The following is a 21985-nucleotide window of genomic DNA, read 5'->3' on the forward strand; positions in this document are numbered from 1 at the left end:
CAGACAGGAGATGCTGCCCCCATCTAACTGTAGGTTCTAGGCTAGAAAAGATTTCAGGAAATATAATAGATCAATAGTATTATGCCCTTTTCTTTAAAAAAAAAAAAAAGTTATTTAGCCAGCTAAGGTCTCAACATGAAATAGGCCAGAACGCTCTTTGGAAACTGACTCTTGGCATGCAGGTTCCTGTGTAACATTTTTAACCAACTGAATTTTATACAGAGCAAACTCAGATCTAATTTGATATACTGTAATTCCTCCTAAATAGGAAGACATTCATTTATGCCTGGACATACTGTCTCACCACACAGAAAACTTGGTCAGGTTTCTATGACGGACTTTTAGAAAGACATCATGAAAAGGAAATAGTGATAGCGTAATTTTGACCCAAGGGAAAAAAGTAGAATATCCCAATAAAATAACCACTGGAACAGAAAAAAAAAAGTCAATCTGCCTCCCAACTTCTGCTCCTTGAACAAAATAAACCAGATGAATAGGATCCACAAATCCAATAAAACTCAGTGTCCCCAGCTAACAAAAAAATAAAAAAGAAAACTTCTTTAACAATATGTACTAACTACTCTTGAAAACATCAAAAGAAAAAGTTACTGATCAAACAGCTGGAGAAAAAGGAAGAAAAATTAAAATCAAGCCATTAGAAGACCAGCTAAAAAATATACATACCACAGAAATGTGACTGGAAGGGAGGCTGTGGGGGTGCTTTATCTAATGCAAAGCTGTGATGGACCAAAGCTGCCACAGCAATAATCTGCAGATAAAGGAGGGGAAAAGATCACTTATCAAATGCCTAATATGCATTCTGCATTTTCATCAAAACTACCAAGAATATTAAAAGATAGACATTTTCATCCATATGAATATTTTAACTTTTTATTATGAAAGTATTTACACAAACAAAAAACAAAGAAAATAGAAGGTGAAAATAGAAGTTCTGACCCAGAACTGGAACCCAGGACTCCTGACTCCCAGACAGGGATCTCAAAAGCAATAGGCAAGTGATGTTTAAAGACTCAAATCTTTAAAAAAAACAAGCTATAGATATGCATGACCAATAATACGGAGGATGCCAACCACGGATGAAGCTGGGGAAGAGGAATTGTACGTATTCTTCATTTTCTTTTTTTGAAATCTGTACTTTCTGGGGCGCCTGGCTGCCTCAGTCAATAGAGCATGTGGATCAAGATCTTAGAGTTGAGATGGGTGTAGAGACTACTTAAAAAAATAAACAACAACTGGTACTTCCTAAATTTCGTATGAACGGCAAGTACTGCTGTTATGATTAGAAACAGTACAGGTATAGGAGAAACTCTAGAAAAAAGCAGAAAATCAAATCACATCTATGATAAAATCCTAGCTTTTTAATAAAATACACAGAGAAAGAAGACAGAAAAGAAATACACAAAAATGTTAATAGTAGTCATCTCTGAAGGTTGGGGTTATTAGGAGACTTTTCTGTCTAAACTTTTATATGTTCATATCCAGATTTCAATGTTTTATATCAACCTATTCATCGAAGAGCCTAACTCTCCCTGTTTCTGTGCTGATACCAACAATAGCTTCCCCTGGCATTGTGTTGGAGAAAGCTTGCTGGCCCTGGGGAGAAAAAAGAAACCATTTCTCTGTGCCTAGTCAACTCCTACTCAACCACCAGTACTCAAGGTCCATCCTACTTCTTCAGAAATGACTTTTGGAGTGGACACTGAGATGTGTCACCCAGAAGTCCTCTTCAGGACAAGGGCCTCCATTCTCCCAACTACGAAGAGAGCTGGAGGCTGACACTCACAGAGGAGTCTCTTGGAAGCTGCCTGGGGGGCACCTACACCCACTATCTAGTGAAGGGCTGTTAACTGGTAACAATCGCCCAAACCACTTATCTGAATTCAGAGCAATTCTGAAGGTCGTCGCTATGCCTGAGCTCCCTGGGACTGGCTGACCCCTTTGCTGTAAATGCAACGCAGTTTTCGCCCACCAACAGGCCAGCTGCCTTCACTCTTCCACAGGGGCTGACCCTCAGAGCATCCCAAAAAGTTTCCCTAACCAGTGACACTTCCCCGGCCTCCCAAGCTAGGGCACCTTCCTTTATTAGATGTTATCCAGAGCACTGTATCCTTTGTAAGCTTTATATCTATTTCTGTTATTAGGCTAATATCTGTCTCCTTCTTTGTCTTTTGAGTCACAAGCATTCCATCACACTAACACATGGTTTAGAAACATTTGCCGAGTCAACAACTTTATTAACCAAGTAATCTAAATCCTTAGGAAGCCATCTAATTTACTTAGGGCTGCAGAAAGTCTCTCGTATTCATTCATTCATTCACTCACTCACCCAACATTTACTAAGAGAAAAAAACAGCAAAATCAACTCTCATATACCCATCATCTACCTTCAGTTATCAACTCATCAATAAACCCTATCCACTTCCTGCCTCCATCCAGATTATTTGAAGCAAAATCCAGACCTACCACTTTACCCACTAATATTCCAGAATGTATCTATCTGTAAAATAAAGTTTCTCAACCTCAGCACTAGGACATTTTTGACCAAATAACTCTTGGTTACAGGGGCTGTTCTGTTCACTGTGACAGGTTTAGCAGCATCCCTTGCTGCCGATAGCACTGCCTTCCACCCCCAAGTCGTGACAACCGAAAATGCCTCCAGACATGGCCAAGTGTCCTCTAAAGGGCAAAATCTCACCCCAATGAGAATCACTACTTTAAAAGATAGTAAGTTTCTAAAATGTAACACAAGAACAGCTAATACAATTAACAGTAATTCCTTAAGATCACTAAATATCCAGGTAAGATTCAAATTTTCACGTGTTCCCAACAATCCCAATTTTATTTATCAAGTAAGCCCAGACTCTGCAATTGGTTGATATGTAGAACTATAGGCACAACCCCTCTCAACATATTTCCCTGCAACTCGTTTGTTGAAGAAACTGGGTCATTCATCCTATAGAGTGCCCCACAGTATTGATTTTGCTGCTTGTATTCCAATAATACATTTAACACTTTCCTGTTTCTGTACTGCCAGTGAATTCACATTTTGATCTAAAGGCCTGATCAAAATCACATTCAGGTTTTTGGCATGAATACGTTACGGGTGCTACTTACTGATTACTTCTATCAGCACAGGCACATCATGTCTGGTTAGCTCTCTTTCAGTTCTATTAGCAACCACTGGTTGCTTGATCCAGTGGTTCTAGGGGGCTTGAAGGGGGTACTTTTTTTTTTAACTAATTAAACCTTTTCCAAACACTTAACTGTTAACTATGGCCATCTACCATATTAACTATTACTAAAAGATCCAATCACATAGTAAAAAAATTTAGAGTAAAAACAATGCCAAAAAGGCTGCTGTTAAAAAACATCCCCTTCGGGGCACCTGGGTGGCTCAGTGGGTTGGGCCTCTGCCTTTGGCTCAGGTCGTGATCTCAGGGTCCTGGGATCGAGTCCCGCATTGGGCTCTCTGGTCGGCAGGGAGCCTGCTTCCTCCTCACTCTCTCTCTGCCTGACTCTGCCTACTTGTGATCTTTCTCTGCCAAATAAATTTAAAAAAAATCCCCTTGAATATCAAAAGGATTTAGAAGTGAACAATAAGACGTCCCCACTGACCAAAGACAAATTTAAGCATCAAAAGTTACAGTAATAATGATGGCAATGAACTGAAACATGATGAGTAAATATAAAACCTCTGAGTTCATAAAATTCCATAAAAAAGGAAACAAAATATAAGTAACAACAAAAATAAACAAAAAAATTACTGGTCAACACTGCATGTAATGCAGGCCCCCAACTTCCTACTCAGAAAATTGGCAATGGAAGACAAAAAAGTACACAATGGCCTCATCTTTCCTCATCTCTATGAACTACTGCAGCATAACCAAATAGTGCTGGTTAATGAAGAAAAGTTAATTTTATAGAAAAATTTGACTAACAAATGCTCTAATATTTAACATGTTTAATAAACATGGAAAGGATGACAGAATTAAAAATCTGTTTTACAAGTCCTAATGAAATAACTAATTCAGGTAAAAAATAAAGGGGGGGTGGTTATTAGACCAGTAGCTCTCAAATGTGAACAATTTTGGTCTCTACCCCAAGAGGACACTTGGAAATGTGTGGAGGCTTTTTGGTTGTCACAAGTAGGGGAGAGGGGTGCCACCTGGCATTGGGCAGAGGCCAGCATCACTGCTAAACATCCCACAATGCCCAGGACAGCCCTCACAACAATGAATAATTCAGCCCAAAGCATTAGTAGTGCAAAGGTTAAAAAACCCTCCTATAGATGAAAACTTGAACCCACTAATCAATCATAGCCCCATTAACAGTGGTTTAACCAGACATTATATACCTGCTGATATATAAGGCAGTATGAAATACATCATACCACCTAAAGAGTATACTGACGCAAAAAGTCAAAACTGAATCTAATCAATTGTTTAGTGTCAACTAGCAGGGGCCAGAACATTTGTCACGTAAAGAGCCAGATACTAAGTATTTTAGGCTCTCAGGTCACATGGCCTAAGTCATGACTATTAACTCGACAGCAACTGCAGATAATATGTAAACAAATAGACACAATGTCTTTCAATTAAACTGTATTTACAAAAACAGATGGAAAGGCTGGATTTGCCCACAGGCCATACTGTGCCAACACCTGGTATAGAGGAAGAAGTCCAATGACATAAGGAAGCAAACACAGAAAATGGGACATTCTATGAGACAACGAACAATGATTCTTAAGTAAGTCAATGTCAATGGAAAAAGGGTTCGAGGGAGCTGCTCCCATTTAAAAGAGATTCAAGAGACATAAAAATGCAACACCATCTGTGAATCTTATATGAATCCTGATTCAAGTAAACCAACTGGTAGAAAACATTTCTGAGCCAGTAATATTGTAATAATTCATATGGTGACAGATGGTTACTAGACCTATCGTGTGATCATTTTGTAATGCATAAGAACATAAAATCACTATGTGGTACACCTGAAACTAAGAGATGTCAAATATAATTCAATAAAGAAAGACATTTTTGATAAACAGAATCATGTGAATATGGACTGAGTATTTTAGATGGTATCAAGGTATCACTGGTATAGTTAGTAAATGCAATAATTGTATCTATAAGAAAGAGTGCATGGTTTGAGAGATGCAAACCAAAGAATACAATGGTAAATTACACATCTGACCTTAGCTTTTAAAATACTTCAACAGGAAAAGCAAGAGCGGGGGAAACAAGTGTGACAAAATCTTCCTAACTGCTAAGTATGAGTAAAAGGATATGGGACTTCATTATATTATTCCAAGTCAATTTAAAGTTCACCAAAATAAAAAATTCAAAAAACAAAAAATAAAAATAAGTGCAGCAATTTAAGTCTTTAAAGAAAAACTCCAACATCCAACAAATTTAATTCATTCTCCATAATGGAGTTTGGTAGTGCATTAGTATTCTTTCTCCTCCAGAAAGAACAATTACCCCTTGTAGAATAGTTGCACAAGTCCAAGCTAGCACCGAATCTAAAGCACAGGTACACACATCTGCCGTATTTCTTTACCTCATTTTGATGTGTCTTTGCATTCTGCATCGTCTTCATGCTGAAAGACATGACCACGAGTGGAGGAGGACCAACATCTTTAATCACATTAACCAGGTCTGGTTTCAGAGCCATTGCCTCAACTTTACACCAACTGACTGGCTGATTCAAGAGCTCTGAGAATAGATACAATAGATCAATAGCCATTTGCTGAAAAAGAACAACTACTATAATTAAGACATGACCCCCATATTCTAATACGAATGTCTTATTACAGGGCGCCTGGGTGGCTCAGTGGGTTAAAGCCTCTGCCCTTGGCTCAGGTCATGATCCCAGGGTCCTGGGATCGAGCCCCACATCGGGCTCTCTGCTCTGCAGGGAGCCTGCTTCCCCGCCCCCTCTCTGCCTGCCTCTCTGCCTACTTGTGATCTCTGTCAAATAAATAAATAAAATCTTTAAAAAAAAAAAAGAATGTCTTATTACAACATCTAACTAAAAATAAATCCAGTTACTGGGTTGTATGCAAAGCCGTGTGTGTGTGCATAGATGTGCGCGTATACACATATATTCAACTTCCTGGGAAAAAAGGTCCACAGCTTTCCTCTGATTTTCTGAAGAATCCAGGACCCCAAATAGGTTCAAAAAACAAAAATACCCTGGAGGAACCATAAAACATTTTTAAGAGATTCAAGAAGCCAAAACAGGGTATCACAGATGTAAATACTGAAAACAGGAGGTAAATAACCAAAGAGCACTAGCTGCCTCCAGCAGTGATGCCTCCCCTCCTTCCGAGGCCAGCAGTCCACTACGTACAGGAGGTGGGCATCACCAGCCAGAAGTACAGGCCAACAGCAGCACAAAGAGGGATGCATGCCAACAACCACCTGGGCTCACAAAGGCCTCCCTCCCACTGAAATGCCAGGCACCACAGCGATCAAATGCCTCCAAACATATTCCCTATAGTCACTCAAAGAATACCTTGAGGAAAACAACATAAAAAAGGAAGTAGATGCACTGAAATACAGAGACCAATTCCTTCACTACTAAAAATCGCCTCTATCAGCAATCTGGCCTTCTGAACGTAAATATTCCCTTACGTGGATTTTTCACTTCGAGCCAACAAGGTCCTCTGATCTTTCTGCTCATCAAGAACAATTCCAGGCTGGATGTGTTGGTCCCAAATACATGAGAAAAAGTTTCTCCTTTCAAATCCTGAGGAAGCTGTGGCATTTCAGCCTGAAAAAGGCAAAGAAGAAAAAAAAAAGCCCTTTTGTTTAAAACTATTACTTCACATCTTCCAAAGTCTATATTTGAAATAAACAAAAGCCTCTTTACGAACCACCAGAAGAAACCCCTTTGATATATATGAAATGTAATTTGCAACAAATGAAATCCAAAACAATTCACAGGACACAAAAACAATTCACAATGACAAAATAATGCATCTTGATGGCATCCATTAGAAGAAAAATAGGCCAAGAAGCTCCCCCAAAAGAGGATTTCTGTCCAGAGCTGTACATGCCTTACAGATAAAGAATAGCCAAATAAGTACCCACTCCATTAGAAGAATAAAAGCAAGAGTGGAACTCATTTAAAATGCTTCTATGGTACTTTTCATCACCACTGTCAGAAACATTTCTTAAAAGTTTCCCTTTTCCAACACTGTGAGATCAGAACTCTGTAACAAAGGTAAAAAGAGGTTAAGGCCCAGTTAATTAACATCCCACAGCAATGACCTTGCCTATCAGGAGAGCAAGAGCAGCACTACAGCGATGCTACTGATGTTCCTCTCTCACCTTTCTGCTGCTCAGAAGGGACCCTTCAACAGACTAATGATATTCAACTCCATCATGTGGCATTCATTCCACTTGACAAGCAAGCAGTTGAGCAGTTTCAACTTATTTATTTAAAGATGCACACTTGAAAGCCAAGAAAGGCAGTACAACCAGTATTCTATATATTCAAATTATTTTTACCCAGTTTAATTGTTCATTACTGTAAGTCCACCTCAATGAACCGTGGGCTTGAGGATCCCTGCTGATACTCCTAATTGAAAGCCAGCTGAAATTTCAAAAATAGAGAAATGTCATGCTCAACCAAAACCCAGTAATCTTCTTTGACTTACCGAGTATCTAACTTCCAAGTACTCAGATTTTTCTGGAACATCAGGTATCTCAAAAGCATAGTTCTTTTCCACTGGCTGGGTAAGTAGATATTTAGAAATCATTAAGACAAAAACTTTTTTGCAAATTAAAATGACAAGCATTACATGCACATGTCCTTGAATCTAGTATCTTTATGGAACACAAAGGTAAAGAAAGCCAAATGGGCACTCTTTCCCCTTTTCCACTGGGACTAAAACACCCAATGACAAGATGCTAAAAAGACTTCTCCTGGACACTACAGAACTTAGGAATATTTGCATTCAAGCAGGGCAATAAAAGATTAAAGATTTTTATAATGTTAATGTATTCAATCACTTGCTACTCTTTGATATTAACCAACACCAACTTGCTAGAAGAATTAATATTAGCATTAAAATTATGGCTCCTATTTAATGAGTGCTTACTAAGTGCCAAGGACTGTTCTAATCACCTAGTAAAAATTTGGAGGCTTACTCTTCCAACAACTCTTGAAATAGGGTCCCATTTCTAAGTGAACAAACAGGCCCAGAGAACTCACTCATCTCTTACCCAAAGTCACATACTACAAAGTCATATGGCTAGGACTTAAAGCACAAGCAGTGTGGTCCCAGGACCTATGCTCTTCACCATTATACCACACTACTTCTAGAATTTGACAGAACTGATCCATCAGCCATAATTCTAAGCTCAAATAGTTAAGATGATTAACCTTATCTTCAGCAACTCAATTCTCCCTTTGCTGCAATCACTGTTAAAAGTATGATGAGTTACAAGCCCCTATGATGATGGCCAAAGGTGTCATTTATCACACTAAAATCAAGACCGATCAATATTTATGTATTTGTGTAACACACAAATAAAAGATTTTTATCCTACCAGAAATAGCATCATAGTCCCCAATTTTTTAATATAAAACCTTAACCCTCTGACCAAAACAACCTGCCAATAACTAATAAAAACAAAATCAGAAGAGTTTCTTCTCCATTTCAGAAAGAACACAAGATATGCTACAAGGATTGGAAACAATTACTTTGCTATGTGTTACCTTTCTATTCAAACTCAAGAAAATTACTGTCTAAGTAGTTTAAAGAGAAAGAAAGTATTTTTTACAAATCTTACACACTAATTTTATATGGCTATCTATGAAATTTCCATACAATGGATTATAGTCACAAAAAGACATTTTGCACAAAGAAGATATACAAGAACTATTTTATAAGTCAGGAAATGAACAAACAACTAATAAACAGCGGGAAAAAATTATCACCAAATACAAACCTTGGACTTGAACTTCATGATTTTGTATTTTGCTGCTATTTTCTCATCAAATTCATCATAAACATCCTTCATTGTGACTGGAATTTCTGTCTCTTTTCCTCTACTTAGATCAATTTTCTGCTCTCCCACAGAGAGGAGAGGGGAGGGAGAAAAAATATCTGTACATGAGATCTTTTTAACAACAAGAAACCCAAGTCCAATTCAATTTTCACCTTCAGCCATTTAAAACATTTAAAGAACAGTCTTATAGATATAGGAGTTCAAAGATAGCAGCAAACCCCAAAAATGGACTAAAACCAATGCCCAAATCTTCCCAGTGGCATCATAAAAGCACATCAGATAAGGACAGACTCTACAAAATGGGACAGGAGAGTTGTAAATCTTGACCAAGAAGCTTCAGATTCACAGTTCAGCTGAGAGCTCAGGGGAGAGGCTGGGTTTGGGAGGGGAGTGTGGATGGGAAGTCCCAATTTAAAAAGGAGGAGCAAATGGGCCTGAGCCGGTTCAACGGCCGTGGAGGGACCGGTACTGCTGCCTGCAGAGCAGAAGCAGGACAACGCGCCCAAATGCCGTCACGTTTCTGAGCCATACACTCCCAACCATGATTACTAGGAAAATGAAGGGTGGGGGAAAAGATACTATTATATACTGAAACTCACACTTTGACACTCTAACGAGTCAAAAAACCCATGGTTTTACCCCATTCTCTATTTTTCCAACCTCTAAAGGAGCTGCTGACAACCAGTGGTTACTAGACAGCCAGCAAGAAAGCAGCACCAAGGCTGTGGAGAAGTCACAGCCCCACTGAAGAGGGCTAGTGGCAGAACATACAAGGTACTGGGAATTAGAGGCTAATCACTAATAATCACCATTTCTCGGGGAAGGAAGTAAAGTGTTCGCTCGATGTTTTTCACCATGACACAACAGCTCACATGGGTTTTGGCGGATTCAATCCAAACTTTGCCAAATAGGAAAACCACACCTAAAAGAGTAAGGGAAAACCATGAGAAAAGAAACATTTCAATTATATCATATTAAAGGGGCAATATAAAGGCTCACTGAATGTGTCCACACATTTAGAAATCATTAAAACAAAAACTTTTTGTAAATTAAAATGACAAGCATTACATGCACATGTCCCTGAATCTAGTATCTTGCCTTTATGACACATTTTTTTACAGTAAATTTGTATCTGCTCCCCACTCCACAAGCATAGTTCGCTTACTCAGTACTTAAGCCATGTGACAACACCACACTAGTAAAACCTGTTAACCACTGAGAAAACAGGGGATAGAATGATTCTCTAACTTGGTGTGAACATTTTGCTAGAGACATCGTAGGTAAATACAGACTAACCTCACTTACTAAGAAGACATCCCAAGTCCGAGTAGACACACTTGGGGAACTGCTAAGATACCCCAGGTTAGTGCAGAAACTCCTGGGGGAATTGCAAAGACATCCCAGGTCAGTGTAAACATAACTCAGAAATTACAGAGCTACCCGAGGTCAGTATGGGGAAAAAACTTCCCCAGAACTGGGACTACCCAGATTAAGAGAAACAAAAAAAGCAAACTATTTGCCAACAAATCTCCTATTTAAACCTCTTATAAAGTGTGAGAATACTAAATCGCTTTTTAGCACTTGTACTCACCAATAAAAATTAACATTCATGTATAACAATAACTCTGTATGGTACATCAATATTTTTCTACATGTAAAACTGCATTTGGGGAAAAAGATAAGAGATCTCATATACCTTATTCCATTATAATGATAAATATCTCGTAATACAGTTCAACTATTATCTCCTATTTTACCCTTTCTACCTCATAGACAACTAAAAAATCTGGATAGGTAGTGCTCGTCTCATTCCTTGCTCTTCAATTTCTGTGTAACAAATGTTCTAGTAACCAAACCAGCAAACATGTCCCTTTTGAGATTCCTATGTAATATATACCACAAAGTAAAAACAAGCCTTTCTAGATAGATATCAAATCACTGTTCCTGAAAACTGGACATCAAGAAAGGACTCCAGAGATCTGATAGTCAACCTAAGAGATGGCCACTGTGCAAAATCCCGAGCTCTGAGCATAATTAGACAGCAGTAATCAACATAGCCACTCAACACAGCCACTTGTCTGAGACACTAAGAAAATTCTGGCACATGCAAAGGCTACTGTTCACAAGGCCAATTACTCCAGTTTCACAAGATAGCTCATCAGTGCTTCCTTTTGTCACTCGTTCTAGTAGAAATAAGACCACCTAAAAATTTTCATTTCTGCAGATGATTAAAATTCTTAAAAGAGTTGTGTGATTATCAGCTGGGGTGGGGGAAAGAAGGGGAGAGGGAAGGGAGGACTGTGGGGAATGATTAAAAAAGAAAAAAAAATCACAGGAGCTCAGAAAATTAAAAGTCATCCTCACAACAGTTAGAGACGAAAAAACAAAATTCCATGCAAAGAAAAATAAAGACCCTAATATTGGATTCACAGATTCAAATAGCTCATTTTACAGTCAAACTAATATCACACTTCATGCACACATTTGACACTGTTTATGCCTCATTTGCCACAAAAAGATCATGGTAAACAAAGATTACATTTCCCCCAAAGTTACTAGCTGAAACCAGGTGCAGTCAGGATTATTCAACCTTGAAAAAGTCATAATGAAGACAGGATATCTTCCCATATGCAAAGAGTAAGATTCTTTTCATAATTATGGAGCATTCAGCAACAACTGACTTACTTAGAATCTGTAAGAAAGTGAGACACAATAACAGGGTCTTTGGGAGTACTTCGTTTTTATTAGCAGCATTGATTTCACCAAGGCTCAGTGATCATTACCTGCTATCATGATGAAACTGTTCAACCCCCTGAGATTAAAAGACTTTTTTTTTTTTACAAGCCATCCTTTTTAACCCGTTGGCATCAATCACAGAGGACATAGCTTAAGAAGCACCGCGGAATGGCACAGTGGACTGAGGGTGAGAAGCCCAGAGCTCTGCCACTAAAAGCTGCCCACTTTATCTTTTGGAGCCTTAGCTTCCTCCTCTGTAACTAGACCAGATTGTCTGAGGATTATTCCAGCACAAGAAATTTCCTTTTACCAATGCATTTGGAAGACGGGCCAATAACAGACTACTACCTCTTTCAAATGCAAAATATATCCCAATAGTGGTTGGAAAGGCCTATCCTCGACTATGGTAGCAATAGGAATTCGGTAAGGATACATACCATAAACTGGTTGCTTTTCCTAATACAGCTGGGCTTCAATGCCTCAATCTAAACCTCCAACACCGATTACTACAGCCAAGCACTAGCCTTTAGAAATTTCTGTGATGCCAGAATTGTTCTGTTATCTGTGCCATCCACAGATATGGCAGCTACTAGCCACATGTGGCTATTAAAGCATTCAGAATGGGGCTACTGGCTGAGAAACTGAATTTGAAATTTTATTTCATTTTATTTTCTTAAAGATTTTATTTACTTATTTGACAGACAGAGATCACAAGTAGGCAGAGAGGCAGGCAGAGAGAGGAGGGGAAGCAGGCTCCCTGCTGAGTGGAGACCCCGATGCAGGGCTCCATCCCAGGACCCTGAGATCATGATCTAAGCCGAAGGCAGAGGCCTAACCCACTGAGCCACCCAGGCACCCCAAATTTTATTTCACTTTAATTTAAATCTAAATTTAAAGAGCTACATGTAGACATATATGGTACCACAGTGGACAGTGCAGCTCTAGACCCTGTCCTGCAAAACAATGTTTTGTTTTTTTTTAAAATAAGAGTATCAACCAGTAAACAAAAGGTAGAAAAAAATAAACTCATTTTTACACAGGACAGAAAGAAGATTGTTGTTTCTTAAGGTTCTAATCCTTGGCAATTGACACTGTGCATTCTGATGTTTTGTACGTGGATTAACGTGGAGCGGGGGTGCAACACTCATCTCTGTTACCTATTCTTCCCCCACACCCTTGTAATAAGGCTTTACGAGGTAATTTCAATAAGAGCAGTGAATGCACCTCTAGCTCTCTGAAACCTTTCATGGGCATCATGCACAGGACTGTCAATCACTGTGTGGTTTATTTCAATGAACATTTATTAAATCCCTACTATGTACGTGGCACTGTACTAAAAGCTGAAAAGAAAAGGTCCCAGCCATCCAGGAGTTAAATAAAAGCATTTGGGACAAGAAAAATTCAGAATCAGATCTTTATAAAATAATATAACAAACACTATGATGGGAAAGGGTATGATGGGGTACCAGGGAAAGGGCCCTTAGGCCAGTCTGGAGGATTAGGAAAACTTCCCAGACATGACACACCTGGGCTGAGCCAAACACAAGGAGTAAAGGAACACAGTATCAAAAACAACAGGTACAGAGAACTATCTCTAGAACACAAAAGTCATACACAGCAGGTATCAGAAGCCTTGCTAAGGAACTTGGACTGTACGTTGTAGGCAGTAAAAAACTCCAGCTACACAGGAGTTTTCTTTTTTTCTTTTTTTTTTAAACAAGGAAATGATGTGATCAGTGCTACCCATCTGAACAATCACTCTGGCTGCAATGGAGGGGATGACAGCTAAAAGATCCTTTAGGAAGCTGGTGCAATGGTTTCAGTAGGCAAGAAGGAATCAGAGGCAACTACAGAGAGAAGACAGCTTGTCTACTTTCGGAGGGGAAGACTAACAAGACTTGGTGAGGAGAATGAAGGAAAGGGGCAGTCAAGGCTTACTCCCAATTTTCAGTTTTGAGGGAACTATTAGCCAGGACAGGGAATCAAATCCAGCACGGAGCAAATCCAGCAAAGGGATTAGCATTGGGAAGGACAGGCCCACCACATCACACAACTCTGGCAAGCCCCACAGTGTCATTGTGCTCCAGGAAGCCTAAAACACATGAAAACACATGTGAAAATGGTGTCCCCTTGAAGCCATACAACAGGGCAGGCCAGGATTTCAGCAATTGATGGGAAATCCTTGCTCAGCCTCATGCAATCCCACTTACCAGTCTACCTTCCACTGGTGAGTAGCAAAGAGGTAAACAAGGAGGTGAGAGGATCTAACCAAATTATCTTGTCACAGCTAAAGTAGATACCATTTCTAAGATGGCTCTTTCTTTACCTATGAAACTAAGACGTGGCAGTTTGCTACTCAAATGCCTGTGCATTTGATATGCTGAAGCCTATTAATGCTTCTGCCCCCTCCCTTCACAGAGACAGTAACAACTTTCCAGTTAGTCAATGCCTGATTATCTTTAAGGTAAATCTGGTCTTCAAGTCTGATGGTTAATACTTAACTCTTCTTACTCATTCACTTGCTATACTGATACTCTATTTTCACCAGATGCAGCCTCTAGGAAACCACTTTGAAAAGTACAGTTGCATCTACCCTCATACCCAGACATGGATCTGAATAAAGGCAACTCTATTTCAGGATATGTATGGTATATTAATCCAACATACCTTGGCATGCCCAGCCCTGCGGTGAACGGCTCAAGGACTACAAAAAGAAACCAGAGTGCCTCCTGGCCTTGAGTCAGAATTCACATTTTCAGTTCATTTGGAGGAGGATCTGGGAATCATCTGTGATTCCTCCTTCCTGTCAGCTCCCACATCAAGCCATCAACAGGTTCACATCAAAATCCACGTGAGATGCATTCACTCTTCTCCTTCTCCACAGCCACCACTAGGCCAAGTAACTAGCATGCCTGCCCTGGACTGACTGATCTCCAGGGCTTCTCCACCCCCACCCAACCCCAAACACGCCATTCTCCACACAAACTGGAAGGCTCTTGTTAAACTGTAAACCCAACCATATGACCACCATCCCCTCCACCAGCACTTAAAATCCTCCACCACATCCCCCTCTGCTCTTAAAGATCTAAATTCCTCATTATGGCTTTCAAGGTCCTTCATTACCTGCCCTTTGCCTTTGTCTCCAGCTTCATTTTCTACCAATCTTGGCCCTTGACTGACTGTGCTACAACCACAGAGGCCTCCTTTCTCTCTCCAGGCCTCTGTGCTCACTGTTTCCTCAGGCTGATACACTCTTTCCTCAGCTCAGCATGGGCTTCCAATCTCAGCCCAATGGTGGTCTCCTCAGACAGGCCTTCCTCAGCCATCCCCCTACTAAATGCCTTCACACCATTTATCAACTTACCTTAATTACTGCCCATTCCCCCCACAGCTCCCACCCCACTAGAATATAAGCTCCATTAGGACTGGGAACTTGTCCAGTTTGTTCATGCCATCTCAGTGCCTGGCACACAACAGGTGTCCAATGTGCTGAATGAAGAAGCAAATTACTGACTGATTCCATTTAAAATAAAATGTGTAACTACGGGGCACCTGGGTGGCTCAGTGGGTTAAGCCGCTGCCTTCGGCTCAGGTCATGATCTCAGGGTCCTGGGATCGAGCCCCGCATCGGGCTCTCTGCTCAGCAGGGAGCCTGCTTCCTCCTCTCTCTCTACCTGCCTCTCTGCCTGCTTGTGATCTCTCTCTCTGTCAAATAAATAAATAAAATCTTTAAAAAAAAATGTGTAACTACAACTTTAGATACATCAAAGGTTAACTATAAGTACACATTCCAAAATCACATATAACTGGTTTATAGAAAAAAAAATGTTTAAGGATTGTTCATACCACAACTCCTCTCCACCTGGGCTGCTCGCATCCTTTACAATGAACGAGTGGTGCTTTCTTACAACACACGTACATGAGGACAGAGTCTTTGTCAACTATAATAACTAAACCACTTAAGAAAAAGGCACTATTCTGTATTAAAGAGGTACATATGATTACCTGGTTGATTGTACTGATCTTCATAAGCATCCAGCCAATAAAACTGAAACACTTGCTCCTCGTCTGTCCCTTTTACCAGTGGGAGGTGACTGGAATCCACTTGGACTTCCTGGGCTGAGAAACTGCTGTCATCTTCCTGATCAATGTCCCAACAAGAAACATCTGGGAGAAAACTTCCCCTGCAGAAATTACATTTTGAGAACCTTTCAAAATCCAACAGAATAATTTATAGTGCTACTTGCCAGAAACGTCATAAAATGCTCTTACAAGTAGGACGTGGTCCCTTTCCCAGGATCCGCCTCATGCTTCACCCCCTCTGCTGGCTCACTCTCTTGGTGCCAAGTTTTGACAGCCACAGGCTCCACATCCACTTCCTCAGCCTCCATGGGCTCGTCAAAGTCACCGTCTTCAAAATCCATTGCTCCTGAGTCCTCCTTGTCATCTACACACAACGCTGGCACTGGCTCTCCTGTAGGCGTCATCACACATTCCCATCATGTACTGCTGCCATGGAACACAAAGGCCTCCCCAGCACGGCGATAGGAGCCTACCCTTTCTCCCACACTGCATTTGCATTTCTCTTCCATCTCCAAACTGGATGTTTTTTAACTTTTACTGCTGTGGATTCAAATCTGTCACAACTGAACCTGCTATCATAATAGCTTCAAAATCATCTCCACTTCCTCCTTCACGGCACCTCCATTTCTGACGGCAGTTTGCAACTACCCTTGTAGGTCTGCCTGACGTCAGACTTACCAGCAAATTCAGCACATTTAAGGGGAACTGAAGTTAATGGAGGCTCCTTCCTTAAGACAGGGGAAGCCGTTTTTCCTGAAGGAACTACCTGTAAATATTTTTAAATGTTCAGTCAGTTAGACCAGCATACCAAAAAAATATGCAACCATCCTACCCTGACCAGAGAAAATGACAGTTCCCACTTATACAACAATTTTATGTATTATTAACGTAACAGCTTCCATTATTTTACTGTTACCTACGTTTACAAAAAAATACTTGTTTCCAGGAAGAAAATTATTACATTTAGCACTGCTGTAATACCTATAATAAACACATACTAGTTACTAAAAATTTACTATGAAAAAACCAGGCACATGCTATTCTTGAAATACATGAAACTATATAATGAAACAGGAGGCCTAATTTAAAACAAAAATCAAGAACAAATTCAAAAGCATTTCCCTCAAATAGAAAATCAACTAACTAAGTTTTAAGCAATAATATAAATCAAGATTGAAGGTATTTCCACGCACTTTACCTTGGGGGTGTGCACAGAGAAAGGATTCAGTGAAGCTCCAATGGATCTTTTTTTCTTTGGTATCATTACAGGTGGTGGAGTTATCTGAGGTTTCTAAAGGGAAGAATAAGACATTCCCTGCCATGCTTGGCTTTCCACAGACAGAAAAAGTGCATTTCCTCCCCCATTAAGGCCCAATAAGCAAAGCATTTTTTTTCCTTCCCTGCTCCCCCCACAGATCTATGTTCATGTACTGTAGTTACTATAGCAACAATACCACAGACTCACGAGAAAACCAGAATAGATATTAAGTCCACCTCTCACCAATTTTTTCTTTTTACAACTTAACGTACTTTCCCCCTACCCTTCCAGGATATTGCATTTAAAAACTGTCAAGCTAGAGGGGCACCTGGGTGGCTCAGTGGGTTAAAGCCTCTGCCTTCAGCTCAGGTCATGATCCCAGGGTCCTGGGATCAAGCCCCGCATCAGGCTCTCTGCTCAGCGGGGAGCCTGCTTCCCTTCCTCTCTCTCTGCCTGCCTCTCTGCCTACTTGTGATCTCTGTCTGTCAAATAAATAAATAAAAATCTTTAAAAAAAAATAAATAAATAAAATAAAAACTGTCAAGCTAGAGCCACACGTATTGATGTTAGTTGGTTTAATCAAGGGTTACTTGGAAAGAAACACCCCCCCCAAATCTGTTTAGTCCTCGTGAAATAGCCCAAATGCAAATTCCCAGAGCAGCTGAGCCTGTCTGAGTTCTCTCAGGGACAGCTCACTGACTCTTGTCCTTTACTCCCTCTCTGAATTCAAGATGAGGATCTCACAGCCGAATGTGCAGACTGACAGGTATCAATCTATTTCGGGACCATACACTGCAGCAACTGAACACAAGCAGTGGGCATTCCCAAGACTGACTCGTGTTATGTATTCATACTATCTCAAACACATCCCCACGTAGCCCCATCGACATAATTGCAGAACTTGTAACAGCTGGAAACTACTCACCTAAAGTGGTAAGAAAGCCAGTTTGGAGAGTTGTTTGGGAAAGGGGTTATTTTTCTTTGTGGGGTTTTATTTTGGGTGTATACAGTGGTATCATCATTGAATTTTTTTTGTTTTAAATTCTAGCAACAGTCTGTTCTATAAAATTATTGAATTATTTCTTCAGCCTATGACCCCTGCATATTTGACAACTCCCAGAGAATGACTTACCTCAGTGTTCAGATCTTGTAGAATGTCACCTAGCAGATCATCCTTGGACAAATCTACCACTTTCTGGAAATTATAAAGACAAGTAGAATGAGAAAGCCCTGCATTTCATGTTTTCACCCAGACCATGTGTCTGTGAAACGAAGAACCCAACCAGTTAGTCCTTGCCTCTTCAGTCTTGAGTGCTCATCTACTGTTCACAGATCTTAACAATCACCTGTGTACATTTAATGCCTAAACCTAGAGCTCGCATCCTGTTTTTACCCTCATTTCATGATCCTCCTGCTAGCAAATCAATGAAACAAACACACTGTCCATGCAGCTTTTCATTCACTTTTCTATCTCCAAGTTCCAAACAATGAGGTTCCTAAAATCACCCGGAAATCTACATCTACTTTTGTGACTGAAATCAGGAAAATACAACTGAAATAGCTAAGCTCAAATACATTGAGCACCTATTGTCTATACAATCAAATACTAAATTTACTTCTCAAAAGAAAAGACAAAATATCAGAAAATTACAAAACTCACATCTGCAGTCTTCTTCCCAGCACTAGCAATGAACATTGACTTGATATTGTTTGGTTTTGTCACCGCAGCCTTCTTTACATTCCTCCTGTCTTTGGTACGTGCTTTACCATCTTTTCCTGTTGGAATATAACTGATTTATAAGCATGCACCAGCAAAAATCAATATGGGAAACTAAAAGCCAAGTCACCTGCCCTGTGTACAGGAGAATGAGAAGAAAAACATAAAGAATTCAAAATACAAAATATGAGATTTTATACATGGTACACAGGAAAGAATTGTTAAAAACAGCTTAATTCCAGAAAACTTAGGCTAAATGCTATTATAAAAACTGATGACAGGGCTCCTGGCTGGCCCAGTCAGTGGAGAGTGCAAAAACTCTTAATCTTGGGGTTGTAAGTTTGAGGCCCACGTTGGGTGTAAAGATATTAAAAATCTTTTAAAAACTGATGAAATACTAGTTAAATACCAGAATAAGTTATTAAGTGGGATTGTTTAATGGCTATCATTAGTGTGAATAAAAATCCTGTTAAAAGGTCGGGGGGGGGTGTTGTGTGGTTTTTTTTTAAAGATTTTATTTATTTATTTGACAGAGAGATCACAAGTAGGCAGAGAGGCAGGCAGAGAGAGAGGGGGAAGCAGGCTCCCTGCTGAGCAGAGAGCCCGACATGGGGCTTGATCTCAGGACCCTGGGACCATGACCTGAGCCGAAGGCAGAGGCTTTAACCCACTGAGCCACCCAGGTGCCCCGTGTTTTTTTTTCCAAGAGAAATAAAATGCTCAAGCTCATCTGGAACCAAGGGATTAGTGTAGCAGCCTTCATGAGATCATCTTTTTAGTGCTATCCTGAATCTGACAAGAAAACTAACTGTGAAGAAATAGGATTACCAGTCAGGATAGTATAGCATCCTAATTTCCATCTTATGAGGAACAGCAACTACACACACACAATATGTTGTCACAACACTAAATGGCACAGAGATATCCACTCAGTAAAGAACAACTTGTGCCACATGTTTTCTCTTATGGCCATGTGTAAATCACCTACAAACTCTTCTAATACTGTCAGTTTTACTCTCTCTTTCAGATTCATGCCAGAGAAGTCTCTTCCTCAAAAAGACCTAGAATGAATAGATCATATAGTGTGGTAGCAGCATAATACTCACACCAGATGAAATAGAAAATCGAATCCAGAAAAAACTAAATTACTTATGGAATTTAGCACATAATAAAGGTGGCATCTCATATCACTGGGGAGAAGATGGACTTTTTAATAAGTAGTGTTGGCTACCCATATGTAAAGAAGCCAGTATAAACACCAAATAAATCAAAGATCAAAATTTTTAACATGAGAATATCCTAGACTTTAATAAAAAGGCAAGTTTCAGGGTACCTGGGTGGCTCAGTCAGTTAAGCCTCTGACTCTTGATTTCAGCTCAGGTCATGATCTCAGGGTTGTAAGATCAACCTGGGCTGGGCATGGAACCTGCTTAAGATTCTCTCTCTCTGTGTCTGCCTCTCTCTCTACCCCCCCATCTCTTAAAGAAAAAAAAAAAAGGCAGGGTGCCTGGGTGGCTCAGTGGGTTAAGCCGCTGCCTTTGGCTCAGGTCATGATCTCAGGGTCCTGGGATCAAGTCCCGCATCGGGCTCTCTGCTCAGCGGGAAGCCTGCTTCTCTCTCTCTCTCTCTCTGCCTGCTTCTCTGCCTACTTGTGATCTCTGTCAAATAAATAAATAAAATCTTTAAAAAAAAAAAGGCAAGTTCCTTTGTAACCTGGGTTTTGGGAAAGTCTTTCTGATTCAAAATCCATCTGTAAGGAAAAAAAACTGATAAATTCAATTACAAGAGAAATAAATTTAAAGACAAAACATGAAAAAATATAATATATAATGTTTTACAGATAAAGGACCAATTTCTCTGATAAAAAAAAAAAGTGCCCTGGATTTAAAAAGCCCCCAAACCCAAAAGGAATATGCACAATAAACACGCACAAATAGTTCACATAAAAAATATATAAACAGCTATTACATTTTATGAAAAGATGCTCAACTTCATGTGTAAAAGAAACGCAAATGAAAACCACACCGAGATGTTATTTCTCATGTATCAGAGTGGCAAAATTCCAAAAGCTTCACAATGCACTCTGTTGGTGAGGCCATAGGAGTATAAATTGTTGGAAGATGGGAACTCAAATTGTTAATGGGAGTGTAAAATGGGACAACTGCTAGAGCAATAGTTCATAAAACTTCATGTGCATTTTCCTCTCTGAGCCAGCAATTCTCCTTATCGGAATTTTCTGAGGAAAGCATCATATGCACCAAGTTATTCAATGCAGAATTATTTGTAAAGGCAAATTACTGAGGGTTCCTGGGTGGCTCAGTCGGTTAAGCGTCTGCCTTCAGTTCTGGTCATGATCTCAGAGTCCTAGGATTGAGTCCCGCATCGGGTTCCCTGCTCCATGGGGGGGCCTGCCCCCCATCTCATGAATAAATAAATTTTAAAAATGTAAAAATAAAAATAAAAGCAAATTACTGAAAATCTAATTGACAATTCAGTGAAGCCATTTGAATACACCATCATCATACATTTATACAGTAAAATACTATGCAACAATATAGAAACAAGTAAAAAAAAGATCTCTATGTGCTAATATAGGATGATTTTCACGATAGCATGTTAAGTGAAAAAACACAAAGTACAAAAGCATCTACAGGAAAATATCTTTCATGTAAGGAAAAAAAAGTAAATAAAAATATATACACATAAATCCATTCCTGGGTAGATACTCCCAAGAACTGAAAACAGGTGTCCAAACAAAAACTTGCACACAAATGTTTATAGCAGCACTATTCGCAATAACCAAAAAGTAGAAACATCCTAAATTCCACATGCAATGGAATATTATTCAGTCATAAGAAAGAATGAAGTACTAACACATGCTACAACATAAGGGAAACTTGAAAACATCACACTAAACTAAAGGAGCCACACACAAATGGTCACACAGTTTATCAATCCATTTACCTGAAATATTCAAAATAGGCAAATCCATAGAGATGGAAAGACTAGTAGTTGCCAGGGGATCTGGGAAGGAAGACTGGGGAGTGACTGTTAAATGGATATGGGTTTCCACTCAGAGGGTTAAAAATGTTCTGGAACTAGATAATGGTCATGGCTACAAGCACTGTTAATGTATTAAACGTCACTTAT

At 39.7% G+C, this 21985-nt stretch overlaps 1 protein-coding gene across 4 annotated transcripts in view; it reads right to left on the bottom strand.

Annotated features, from left to right (window-relative positions):
- The window catches only part of POLA1 (DNA polymerase alpha 1, catalytic subunit), a 307958-nt gene that overhangs the window by 273220 nt on the left and 12753 nt on the right, over positions 1–21985 (bottom strand). For all 4 annotated transcript variants that reach the window (XR_007124795.1, XM_047716113.1, XM_047716112.1 and 1 more), the window contains 12 exons: positions 18779–18894; positions 18251–18313; positions 17059–17151; positions 16539–16626; positions 16050–16251; positions 15783–15961; positions 9851–9963; positions 8982–9098; positions 7685–7759; positions 6657–6795; positions 5581–5735; positions 685–769 (listed from right to left, as the gene is read on the bottom strand). Coding sequence is in view for 3 of the 4 variants with exons in the window: in XM_047716113.1 (XP_047572069.1) it covers positions 685–769; positions 5581–5735; positions 6657–6795; positions 7685–7759; positions 8982–9098; positions 9851–9963; positions 15783–15961; positions 16050–16251; positions 16539–16626; positions 17059–17151; positions 18251–18313; positions 18779–18894 (1425 nt within the window). In the remaining variant the exon portion in view is untranslated. The remainder of the gene's footprint in view (positions 1–684; positions 770–5580; positions 5736–6656; positions 6796–7684; positions 7760–8981; positions 9099–9850; positions 9964–15782; positions 15962–16049; positions 16252–16538; positions 16627–17058; positions 17152–18250; positions 18314–18778; positions 18895–21985) is intronic.

The sequence above is a fragment of the Lutra lutra genome, chromosome X (assembly GCF_902655055.1).
Source record: "Lutra lutra chromosome X, mLutLut1.2, whole genome shotgun sequence".
Taxonomy (NCBI): Eukaryota; Metazoa; Chordata; class Mammalia; order Carnivora; family Mustelidae; genus Lutra; species Lutra lutra.